Source organism: Amblyomma americanum, chromosome 3 (assembly GCF_052857255.1).
Source record: "Amblyomma americanum isolate KBUSLIRL-KWMA chromosome 3, ASM5285725v1, whole genome shotgun sequence".
NCBI lineage: Eukaryota > Metazoa > Arthropoda > Arachnida > Ixodida > Ixodidae > Amblyomma > Amblyomma americanum.
In genome coordinates, this window is record NC_135499.1 from 219,083,386 (window position 1) to 219,095,905 (window position 12,520).

Below are 12,520 nucleotides of genomic sequence, written 5' to 3' on the forward strand. Positions count from 1 at the left end.
TTTCTAAACTAATGACGAAATTAAAAGTAAAAGGGTGGGCGGGGGGAGGGGGGTGGAAAATATGTTAAGGCCCACGAACCTCGTAATTGAGGAGCAATCGCAGCCTTAAAATCGCAGAAATAAGTCCGTGTCTAACAGGCATTCTTACGTTCTGGCTTCGACTGGAGCTGCTACTGTCAGCACCAGTGGGAGCAAAACGCAGACATAAGGGTGCGCAGCATCCGCAAACCGCGGCGGAAGCGTGCCTTCACCCGGGCGTAGCTCACGTTGAAGTGCATGTGTCAATTTATCACATAAGGTGTATATATATATATACGACAGGCCAGCGCGGCTTCACGAAGCACTTCACTCCTAAACCGAATCCGAGTATGCGCCGGTACCTGCGCAGTGCGCTCAACTACGGCAGATGAAATGGCCACCGAAGCCAATCACGCATGTACCTTCCTCACGCAACCCTTGATTGATTGTAATAACTTTATTATCCAACAGAGAAGGATGGGGTGACCCATCCCCTTTAGACGACGGCTCGGATCTCTTGGGTCCGGGCGGCGTCTTCAGCCACTTCGATGACAGCAAGTTGAATCCGGGCTGAGCACCAGAGTCGTCTCCCGACCCTTCTGCGCTCAGACTCGCGCAGTAGCCCAAACCTGAGCGTGCGCAAATCCCGGAACCGGGGTTTCTAGATAGGGCTCCCGGTTTGCTGCACTCGTCCATTACGAACTTCCATTTAAATGGCCCTCTTTCCACAGCACCTTTCAATTTCGATGGCAAAGGAGCAAAAAAGAAATAAAATCCCAGACTAATCGTCCGCCTCCGAAATGAAGGAGTGATAGCGAGGGACGCTGTGCCACATGTTTGCGCCTCCTTCTGCAGCATAGAAGGTGTCGAGATACGACCTCATATACTATACGCCTCGTCCTCCTGTGGACTTTCTCCGCTCCGTCTTTTCTCCAGCAATTTAAGGCACCCCTGCTTCATTTCTGTCGGCTTCTTCCCTCCAGCGAGACAAGCCGTGCCAGCGACCTGACAGGATTGGGACCAAGGAAGGGCCGATAAACTCTCCCAAGTGCCCCAGGATTGGCTGCACGGTTTTGCTGGCACGTGGTTTCCCCTGTTCGTTCTCTATTTCCATTCGCGCAGTGCTTCTCAGCAGAGTGAACACACTTCTGGTTTCCTTTGATAAGTCCCCCAGCTTCCCATACTTCATCCCCTCTCCGATGTTCCCTCCCCGTCCTGCGCCCAGCTGTACTTCTTCCCTTGAGCGCGCATTGTGATGACTGGGCGAACACCTGCGAGAACAATGAAAGGCTGCTCTTATTTCGGGCGGGCCACGAGCCACGCACGTGGAAGACTCGCCCGCCCGGCACCACCGACGCGCTATCAATTGGCTCACCGCATAGGTGGCGCGGCGATGCAGAGCGCATTATAGGGTGCCTCGATGCACCATATATGGAGCGCATCCTATGCGCGCGCGACGCGCCGCGGTTTTAACGGTTCACGCCCGGCTGAACCGCGCTGCACTGCTCGAAGCGCCTCTTTTTCGACCCGCGAGGGCGATGCTCAGCTTCATTTTATTGGCACTTTAGCTGCGTTCTTCTGCGAGGCTCCGGTGTTTCTAATGTACCTTGTACAGCTAACTGCTTATTGTGCAAAAAAAAACCAGAAATGATTGAACACGTATTTATTGACTGTTGGGACCCTATCTTGCACTGGGACATTCTGCAACGAACTCTCAAGAAACAGCTACAAATAACGCCATACGGGATCCGGTTTCTCCCAGTCAAGAGTGACGAAGGCATTCCCTTTGATATGTTTATGCTACTCGGCTTCCACAATCTGTCGCAAACCAGAACGGCAGTCCGCCATGCTGATGCCAATGTTCAGTCTGTACGCGAAAATTCAGAATATGGTATACATGAGATAAGTCTGTCAGGCGTTACCTGAACCTCCCCACCCCGAGCGGATTGACGTATTTTATGAACTGGTGTGTCTGAAGAAATTTTAATTTCAATCCGCCAACCGTAGTTAGTGTGTTTTATCTGTGTATTGAATGCCATGATATCCGGCAATAAAGAAAAAAATCCGGTGTTTGTACTGTTCGCCGCGTTCGCGTCACACGATCAGCTGCCTTGCAAAGTCCCAAGGCTCGCTGCCTGAACGCCTCTTTCATTTTTTTTTTCCGATGAGGCGTCAAAAAAAAGAAACCGCACATAGGGAAGAAACACACAAGACAAACACGTCTGCGCCAACGTGCGTGTTTTGTTTGCGATGAAGTTTCTGATTTCGCATTTTCCTGGGAGATATTTAACCAATTCGCCTAAAAGTACGCGTCCTTGAAGCAACCGCCCGCATAACTCCCGCGGCGACTGTGTCCGTGGTTGCTTCTGTTCGATACACGCGGACGACAGCGGTTAATTCATGCTGCATCAAGGCGCGCCACTGGCGCCCAACTGAACTCGCAGGATTTCAATGCAGTAACGATCATATTCGTTTTCTACGATAATCCCACAAGTAGCGAATATTCGTAAAAAATAAATCTATTCTATTCATATCCGATTAGGTTTTATCATTCAATTCGTATTCGACACGGTTTTTAGTAACACATTTTTTGCACACGATTCTGTTTTGAAGAAATATACTATTCACTTCTGGGGCATTCGCTGCAGTTCTTTGCCGCTTTGACAGTTAGGTTATGTGCCGTAAGGGAAAGCAAACGGTACAGAAACAACGCACTTACGGTCGGCATCTCAACTTACCTTCTCGATCGGCGACATTTGTCCGGACACTAAACTAGCGGCGGATTTAAGGCTCTAGGTCCCGCTCTTGCGCAGCGAAAGGCGATTTTTCACGATGTTTGCGCGAGCGCTGTGGCCCTCCCGCTTATGATATAAAATGAAGGATAAGCTCCTCAGGAGAAATGTATTTACTTTTCAGTGATGCGCTATGTTAATAGCTGCTACAGTTGGCGCTCGCTGGATGAGTTAAAAACAGTGTAAAATAAAATTGTTCGACGCGCTTGATTGCATGCAGTTTTTAAGAAAACTTCTGCACCAAAAAATGGGCTGCTTCTGCAGCGTTTGAATGGAATGGTAATCTCGGTAAATGCAGAGTGGCTTTTGGCTCCAGACCAAAAATGACAACAACAAAATGGAGAGGACACTTAAGCTCCGCCTTAAGGGTATGACACGACAGCGATAATGGGTTAATGCGCACATAAGCAGAATTTGTCATTTTCTACCTTACATTCACGGATCCCTCCTCATAGCACTTCTCCACATTCACTCACAGTAGAATGTACAGACGAGTAGTGACAACGTATTTTTCTACATGTAGTGCCATCTAGCCCACAGTAATTAACATAAATAGCTCAGGTTATCCCGAAAAGATGGCGCTACACATACGCACCAACATTTGTTTTTGGGGAATCATTTCTAAAGAAAATTAACCAGTCTCGAAACTTCACGGACAAAGGTTGTATATGGCCCATTAGCAACGAAATCCGGCGGCGGCGGCATCCAAGGAAAAGTGGTCCACAAAACTCCCAATGACGTCATCAGCAAACAAAAAAAATTCTGTCGAAGGTGCGGGGAATTGGACCAAGGGCCTTCGATTGCGAGGCGAACACGCAACCCACAGGACACAATACCGCGTTGCTTCTTGGCGAATAAAGGTCCACCTAGTGTATGCGTTGCCTTAAGACTGTGCGTTAATGAGTGGGTGTGTCAGTATAAAGGAAGGAAAAAATATAAATTTAAAAGTTAATGTTTTTTGTCTTCAAAGCACGTAAGTCGTAAGTACCCTCTGTAATTTTTCTTTCTTCGCCTAACGTCAGTAGTTGCGTTGTAAAAACCTACCATGTATTGCGATTTGTCACCAACCAGCCCTGGCGCAGATTGATACAAATACCATAAGTGAAGCATACTTGTGCAAAGTCAGACTGACGACTATATTGCGCCACCGACAACGTGATGCATTCACTCCGGACGCGCAGAAGCGGGCTTCTCAGTAAGCGCGCCTTAAACACGGCAGAGCGAACTTTTGGGTCGTGCCTGCAGAGCGTTCCTGAGGCCCCTGCGCAACTGAGGGTCCCTAGAGGACCCTCTGAACCTTTCCCTGTTCTTCCCTTTTTCAACTTTACCCCACTCTTCCCTTAGTTCTCGTGGCTTCTTTTGCGTCGTCATAGCTCTTGTTACGTCACTATAAAGATGACGCGCCACAACTGGCCGAGATTTGTTGCCGTCTGTAGCAGCGACAGAGCAAGGCAAAAGGGAAACATCGCACTATAAGCGCACGAGTGACTAAGCATTGCGGGGTGTTACGAACGGCGGCCGCCAGTCTGGTTTAGCAAAGGCGACAGCAAGTCTCGCCTGTTGGAAGCCAACGCTTCTGTTTCTACTGGGTGCCTCCGAGCAACTCGACGGTGATCGCTCCCGGGCCTACCGTCAAAGACCACGCAGAATGGACCCAGGGGTCAACTGGTTCCTATTACCGAGCTTTGCCCGGTCGGAGTGTGAGACTCGAAAGATCGGAGGCATGAAGTTTGAGCGCAACCGACCCTTTCAACAGCGCTACAGCGAGCAAGCGGTCGTTATCTTCCCAAATCGCCGTGACTATGTCGGGGAACAAAGGGGCCTAATTTCCGGTGGCTCTACGGCGTTGTGAGAACCACGGTCATCGTCCCCAACCTTCGCAAGCATCTCTAAAGACAAACGACCATTTTCGGCCCCTCTTCCCGACCTTGCGTTCTGGCCTTCCGCGTCGCCGTCATCTGATGAAGATCAGGTGTCAGCAGCGCGTGGGAACCTTCAGCTGGCCAGAGGACATTACTCCGACGGCATACCCCTCTCTCCCAGGCTCGACATGTGACGGGGGCGTGTCCATATTTGCGGTGGTGTGAGTTTGGGCGAACAAGTGAAAGTTTCAGGCCACTCCCACCCCGGTGAGGGCGTCCTCAACCTGGGGAATCTAGGGAAGATGAACGCTATAAAACTCGACCGCGAGTGCATTCGAAGGGATCCTCAAATTTGATCTCACGCTTGTAAAAATGTAAGTAAACCTACTGTACATTTTCCTCCTTCACGGAGTCCGACAACGTCCTTCGGAGCCGGGACCTGCGGTGCTGAACGAGTCAGCCTACTCAAGGGCCCCTCCGTCTCCAACTCTGGTGGCAGCGTTGAAGCGCAATCCCCAACACTGGTGGCCTGCAGTGGGATTGAAGCCCCATCTCCAACAGGGGTAGAAGCATGCAACACAAGGACCGTCCATTTCGCTCACGTAGATATCCGCTTCCAGAAGCTGAAGTTCGCGACCACGTTCACTGCGCTTGCGCAGGTTTAAAGCACTTCCCTGACGACAAAACTGTCTCCAATATGACAGTGCATATGCTTTAACGCGGCTCCGGACGTCATCCGTGGTGTCATACAGTACCGTTAAAATCGAATTACAGGGGGGCATTCACTGTGGCTCTGCCTGGTCATGTTGGCTTAGCTTACAGCACAGCCGTTGGTTAAGCCAGCATGTTTAAGCCAATACGATCAAAACGGAATACACGGTGCTACTGAAGAATTGTAGATTGGGGCAACTCTTGGAGCAGCGAAACCCGTATCTTGGAGATAGAACGGCCAGGAACGCTTTGTTTTCGGAGCTCCTTCGGGCAAAACGTCCTCCTAACACAAAATAGGCGGGTCTATAGAGAGCCGTTAAATGTCTGATGCTTTGCAGTGGCAGCTTTTACGAACGCCGAGTGTGGCTTTGCGCGATTAAAAGACAGAAGGGCGGTCCAGGCTGGAACGACTAGCAGAAGACGAAGCGGAATTTTGAGGCGATCTTTTTGAGCAGCTTGGCGAAAGATCTAATATCGTGTCTTGCAATTTAACAGTCCACATCTATAATGAAAGTTCCTTTAGTGTCCATTTAAAACGCTATTCTTGGACGAAATGAAATTTTAAAAAAGCCTAACACAGTAAATGGCAGCTTTCACGAACTATGCCGCAGTAGCGCTGAAGTATTCTACAGGGGGTGGATTTTTTCCCCCTCTTGAGAAAACCGCTACCACAAGATAGTGCACACCAGTGAGTTCATCTCCATAAGGAACACTCGACCCGCTGAGCAATATAGACCACCGCGACCATTCTTTCATTTTTCCTTTCACTCTAGTTCTCGTCGTGCTATTATTTTTAGGGGGTCAGTTCCCTATCTCTTTCTCTCTGACCAGTACCTCGGCTGCGACTGGCTGCGACGCGCATGCAGAGGCTGCCGATGCGTGCTTTCGGATCACGGGTGACTGACTGCATGCCACATGCGGCTGTCAAGCACATTGCTCACACAGCCGCGCCGCATGCTGCCGGTGGCCTCAGAAAAGCGTCGCGCCGTTTCCTTCGTCTAACTGGTCACCGGCCAGAACACTCAGGCAACAAGCGCGCGGGTCTGGAACACACCGCAGGCGCCTCCTCCCGGAATTCCTCGCAGAAAACTAGAGAGCCAACTACAGCGTGCGTGAGGAGCGGCTGCAGTGGGGGCGTTAAGCTAAGACAAAATTATTCATTTCTTTGCGAGCTCTGCCACTCCCAGGGGCATTGGCCTCAGCAGAGTGTGCAGCCAGCTACCGACGGTCAGTTCTACAGCGCGGATAAGAAGGAGGCCACCACCACGTCAAGGGCCCTGAAGAAACGCGTGCCCTTGCGACGGCAGGCGCGTGTCGAGTGGTCTCGGCTTGTGTTCGCTCCAGCTCCAAGTAAGACGAGGTGTCGGGCTGAGCGGCACCCGGTGCGTTCCGCGTTTTCTGTATAGCACGTGGCGATAGGTGAAACCCCAACTGTCGCAAGGAACGACCAGTGCCCCATTTCCGCTGCTTGAAACGCGCAATGACATCACCATAGCCGGCAAGTAGCGGTCGCCGCTGTGTTGGTCCTATAGACAGTATACTGCGTAACGCCTCACAACATTTGCAGAGGGCTCCCGATCTGCTTTGGTGCAGCAGCGGTGCTCAAAGTACTGTCACAAACGTCGTTTCGGTGCTTTTTCACAGCCGAATAACAAATCCGAATACCCCAGTTTTGTTTTTGTTTTTTCCATGTTGTGGCTTCAGCACCTTTAACTTATGTAGTGGGGTTTTGGTTTGTTGCTTCTTCCCTGAATGCGATTTCACCTTTCATCTGGCTAGGAGGAAGCAGTTAAGCTGAAAAAAACGCCTTCAGCTGAGGTAAACAGGAAATGGCGCAGCTGCCTTCCAAACCAGAGCAAATGGATTTGTGTGTTGCTTCGAGGTTCACACGCAGCCTCTCCTGACAGAAACTAGAACCGGGCACCACTTCGGTGCTGCAGCTTCGGAGTGCTTAGCATTAAACAGCCAAATGATGTAACTTATGTGAGAATCCAGTACGATTCAACTGAATCCAGTGACATCCGGCTCTAAATACGCATCTGCGACACAATACGCTCAGAGCAACTCCGCACGAAACGGCGTTGAGAAGGGAGGGGGGATCGCGATTCGCGCCGCGCGAGGGCGTATGATTAAACTGGGTTCTCTTTTTCGCCCCCATGGAAAGAAAGCGACTGGCACAGGCACGAGTGGGACACGAAACACAGCGGACGAGCAGGAACCATCCCAGTGAACACCGCGAACCAGCATTCGGCGACTGCTTCGCCGCACTATGCACGCTGCCTTTCGCCCCAGTTTTTATCGGCGCCTACCCCGGCGCCAAACCCAACCACCACCACCAGGGCCTGTGTCGCTGACGCACTCACCACATACTGCATGGCCGGATGAGGAAGCCGACATGCGGATCCGACGACGACGCTAACCGATCGAAAACTCGAGCAGCCAGGCATCGCTCGCGGCCTTCCCTTTTTTCAGCCCTCGGGTCGGCCGTAAAGAGGACTGAAAAACGGCTGCGCTTCTCGCGAAACGTGACGATCCTGACGTGCTCTGACGTCATCTGACGTCACCGAACGGGGCACGCGGAGCAGGCAGCCCCGTGTTCACTGCAAACGCGCGTGCTGCTTCCAGGTGCTGCGCGTTGTTCGCAGCGCGGCTGACGTGCAACGTGACGCGCTGAGCGGCGTGCGAAGTTTGGGGCGTAAAATCCGCCGTGTTTATTGTGGTGCCCACTTGTGCATGGATGCAGGCACGAAGCGGGAATAGAGGAAGGGCTCGGCAAACGCACTTGAGTCGGGTCAAAGGCCTACATGACGCAAACGTGACGCGCGCGTAGTAAACGTGCTGCCGTTTCTCGATCGCTGTGTATACGAATTGTGACGCTACGAGCCGCACTCATCCGTCATACGGTTGTAGATTGTATGGACCGCGTTCCAAAAGCACGTCATCGAGCTGAACGACGTCATAGTGAAGTCACTTCAATGTAAATATTTACATTACATGTCGGTGGTAAAGACCCGTCCCATATAGTGAGCCAGTAGGAACCACATGCACCTCTTGCCTCCCCCCCCCCCCCCCCCACCCTAAAAAAAAAATTCAGGCACAGATTTGCTATATAAGAGTCGAAACCGTGCACACGCTACCCGAGAAATCAAACTTGAGTTCTGTTTCAGAAATGCAAAAAAAAAAAAAAACGTGGTTAAAATGCGCACAATTCGAGTTCCGGCTCCGTATTCTTCCAGATGACCTGCTTCCGTTGCCGACAATTCGAGATACTATACATGCATTGCTCAGCTAGGAGGTTGCCTACGTCAACGCCGCAGCATGCATTAGAATGTCGGATATCAATTCCCTGAAACTCCTAGAGGCAAGAATTGTTTCTTCATAGGACCTTCACAGTGGTGGATTTATAGAAACCCACCAATCGATAAATTTTCAGTGTAAAAACCATCCGAAACATCATTTTACCGGCGCTGAAAGACCCGCAAATGCATTGCGCAGATAGGACCGCCTCCCCCAAGAGACACCCCGCCCTTCACAGGTCCAAAGATGTGTACCGTCACTGTTTCCACATATATGAGGAGTACGTGCTCTCATGTAATCCCTTTTAAACAGACGCCTCGATCGATAGCGGCATGAAGCAAGAAATAAAGTCACTTGAGAACAGAGGGAATCGCGTGGCAACGGTCTCGAAAAGCGAAGCATTTGCTTTTGGCAAAGGCGTTGAACACTTCCACCTCTTGCAGTAAAGCATGGACACATGCCGAAGAAAAGCTGCAGCTTCACTCGTGCTCCTGTAGAAAGGAAACGACTTCCTCCAAAACACGTCGTATATTCAGGGTCGCCGATGACAGAAGCTGTTATCGCCTCTGCGCCTGTGGTTGCTTGTTTGTGATTGCGCGAACGCCCCTGACGTAAACAACATTGTAATTGCGGCTTCAAGCGCAGGATTTTTCGCCGAAACCGGAGGTGTTTTCGGACTCGCAGCAGAGGATTTATCCCGCTGAACACACTTTCGTCTTCTAGATGTCTGATATATCTTGGCAGAATGAGGAAGCCAGCCTGCATGGATGCCATAACATGACGTTTATGAGATGTTCCCCAGAAGCTTCTTGTGAGACAGCTTGAAATATCTCGAAGTGGTCGTATAGTTCCGGCAATGCACCGGCACACTATACGGATATAAAACATATTGCAAGGCGATCTTAAGGCGTTTGATTAGGAGTTTAATTCTAGCTCAAATGTGTTCGAAAAATGTATGCGAAAAGTTGATTAATCAGCCCTGCGATTCTACAGCATTTGCGTTGTCTTAGGTCACATTGCCTTATAGCATTTTACTGCCTATGTAATCGTAATTCACGGCATCTGTTTCACTATTAGGTGAAAGAAAGAGTTCGTTTATTAGTAGGTACACAAAAGAGAGGCGCAGCGAGTATGCAATGCGATACGCCTGCACAGATGGCCCTGCGGGCGATATTCTATCGCATGCATTTCAGGCTGGTAACCATATGTGCTTATATGCCGTCGCGTGTATGCGAGTGGCCCGTCGATAATCAGCATATAGTTAATTGAAGGAATTTTGTCAATATATATTGATACTGGACGCGGTACAATTCCACCAACGTGCTTGGGGCGCGCGTTGTTGAAGATGGTATAATTACCTCTTTTTTACTGAGGACAGCGTTAACTGGATAGACATGGGAGAGGCCTTTGCCTTGTAATGGGCGTAGCATGCTGATGTTGATGATTGGGCTGCTGATGATGACATTGATGATGACGACAATGATGGTGATGAAGTTACACTGATTGCAAGCCGCTCTTTAATTCGACACTTCGCAGCTTCGCACAAGCTTGAATGTGAACGCAGTGACATCGCAGTGGGTCCAGTGTTTTTAGGGCCGAGTCGCGCCGACTTCAAGCGCACTCAGATTAAACTTAGCGGAGCTTAACTTAAAAATTGATCTAAACGACTTGACTACAACAACAATGGCAGCAAAAAAAAAAGGAAACAAAGTTAAGCAACCGTAAACGAGTGAAGAGGCGAACACAACCTGACTGGACATTAGACACTATATAATGATGTTCCCTCCCAGCTCGTGATTCGTGACTATTCCCGGCCGCAGCTCAGGCACGCGTCGGGGAAGCGTCGGTGACAGGGCAGAGTCCCGATAGGGGCAACCGCCGCCTCAGCGCGCAGGTTGTCCGGGCGGCCCGGTGACCCGCAGGCCCGGTTCGGGGCGGCGCCGCTGCCCTAACGGCGGCAGACCGTTCCAGCGCCGCCGCAACCTCGGCCCAACAGGTGGTCTCCGGCTCCGGCGCGGCGACGGCTGGCGAGCGGAGTGCGAGGAGGCGGAGCGACGGAGGAGGCCCTTCTTTTCTGCCGTTGAGCGGCGGAGAGGGGGAGGGGGCGAGCACCGTTCTGCCACGGCTTTATAGCTGCACCGCTGCGAGGGACTCTAGCCGACGCCTGATGCTACGGGCCTTGTTTCCCTTGCTCATTCTTTTTAACCGCACAAAATTATACGCCTGTCGACCATGCGCCTTCCGTATGTCTAACAGCGTCAGTTCTCTTTATGCCAACAATATTTTCTGTTGTCACTCATTACGAAACGCGCGAAGGAATCCGCACGACTACTTTCGGTCAATTAACATACCACGGACGAAGAGTGAAGCCTGCTGACGTTTTTTTTTATGACCACATTGAGATCGCGATAGCAGGCAAAGGCAGCTGCACCTAGCAGAGATCAAGGCAAGCATGCCTTTAGTGTTCACAATCAGCGCACCGTCCCCCCCCCCCCCTTTTTCTTTAGAGCTCCCACAGGCTTTCCTTAGTTGTCCGGCAGTGACCCATCAAACGCGGCCCGGCCAAAGGAGTTGAGCAGCCTTGTATAGATATCAGTGATAATAGCAAGAAAAGTAGCGCAGCCTCGCCAGTTGCATATGTCAGAGGTCCGGTGAAGTTTTCCGCAGTTCTGGTTGCAAGTGGCGCTCGAGTGCTACCCAGTTCCAAGCGAAAGAAATAAGCGACGAAGGCCAAGACATCCGTGAACGGGATCATGGGCTCATAGTCAGTGACCAACGCTCACAGTGAGCGCACACGACATGTTGCATGGCGGGATGACAGTGAATGCGAGTTTTCGCTGAGGCTTCACACCGACCCGCTGCTCAGCACAGCGGTGTCTTGCATATAACGAGCGCAAATTTTACACCTGAGGACTGTTGTTCTGATTCACGGCAGCATCAAGGCGTAGGCGAAGATTTAAGAAGACGATTTACCTCACCTCACGCCATTTTTTTTTTCCTTTTACCGTGTGGTATCACAAGTACCGGAGTCATTTTATTTCGTGTCCTCAGGTTACACCACACCCCTCCCCTTCCCATTCCCTCTCTGGGGGCTACCCTTAAAGATTCCAAAAGCCTGCAAGGGTCCACTGAAATTTCCACGCCCCCCGACGTTCTGGCCACGCCCCAGTTCGGAGCCCCCTCAAATGGAACTTAATTGAGCAACAGACGAAGGGCATCCACTTTCCTCTCTCTTCGCCCGGGGCGGCACGCGACCCTCGAGGCAGTGGGGCAACAGCTAGCGGTGCGCTTGCTTCCAGCTGCCTCAGCCCTGCGGTTCACTCGCCCCCCTCGGACAGACTGCCGCCGTGCGGGTGCCGACGACCGGGCACGCGGACACGCGAGCGCCGCGGCATCAGCGGCACGTGTGCCAACCAATCTTAACTGCAGCTACGCGACCTAAAAAATACAGGAGCGCGAAAAGCTACCCGCTGTGACACATGACAGCCTGCAGCGCGTCAACTATCTATAACCAAAGGGTTGCCTACCGCGGCTGGACACCCGGCTCGGCGCCGGCTGAACGACAGCTCTTCCTCCTGCTCCGTGTTGTCAATGCTTCTTGGTGCCCCGAGTCCACTTTCGTCCATCTCTGTCTCTTTCCTTTTACCGAGACAGCATGCGTATCGGCACAAAAAAAGGCAACTGCAGATGCAGGTGGAAGCCGAGCATACCCCGACGGAGGGTCCCCCAGACTCAGCATGCACACGTCGCTAAGCGCTTGGCGATCCTGCTTGCAATGTGTGACTTGCTTCACCCGCACTCGCATTGCTTACACGGGCCTGCACGCAATGAAGAGCCGAG

The 12,520-nt window shown here is 51.5% G+C and overlaps 1 protein-coding gene across 2 annotated transcripts in view; it reads right to left on the reverse strand.

The window, feature by feature from the left end:
• Positions 1–12,520, reverse strand: part of LOC144126111 (uncharacterized) — an 85,299-nt gene that overhangs the window by 28,317 nt on the left and 44,462 nt on the right. Inside the window, exon 1 of one of the 2 annotated variants that reach the window (XM_077660052.1) lies at positions 7,747–7,889. The exons of the other annotated variant lie outside the window; for it this stretch is intronic. Within the exon in view, the coding sequence (XP_077516178.1) occupies positions 7,747–7,751 (5 nt within the window). The 5' untranslated portion in view covers positions 7,752–7,889. Of the gene's footprint in view, positions 1–7,746; positions 7,890–12,520 lie in introns of those variants that run through there. 2 annotated transcript variants of the gene reach the window in all.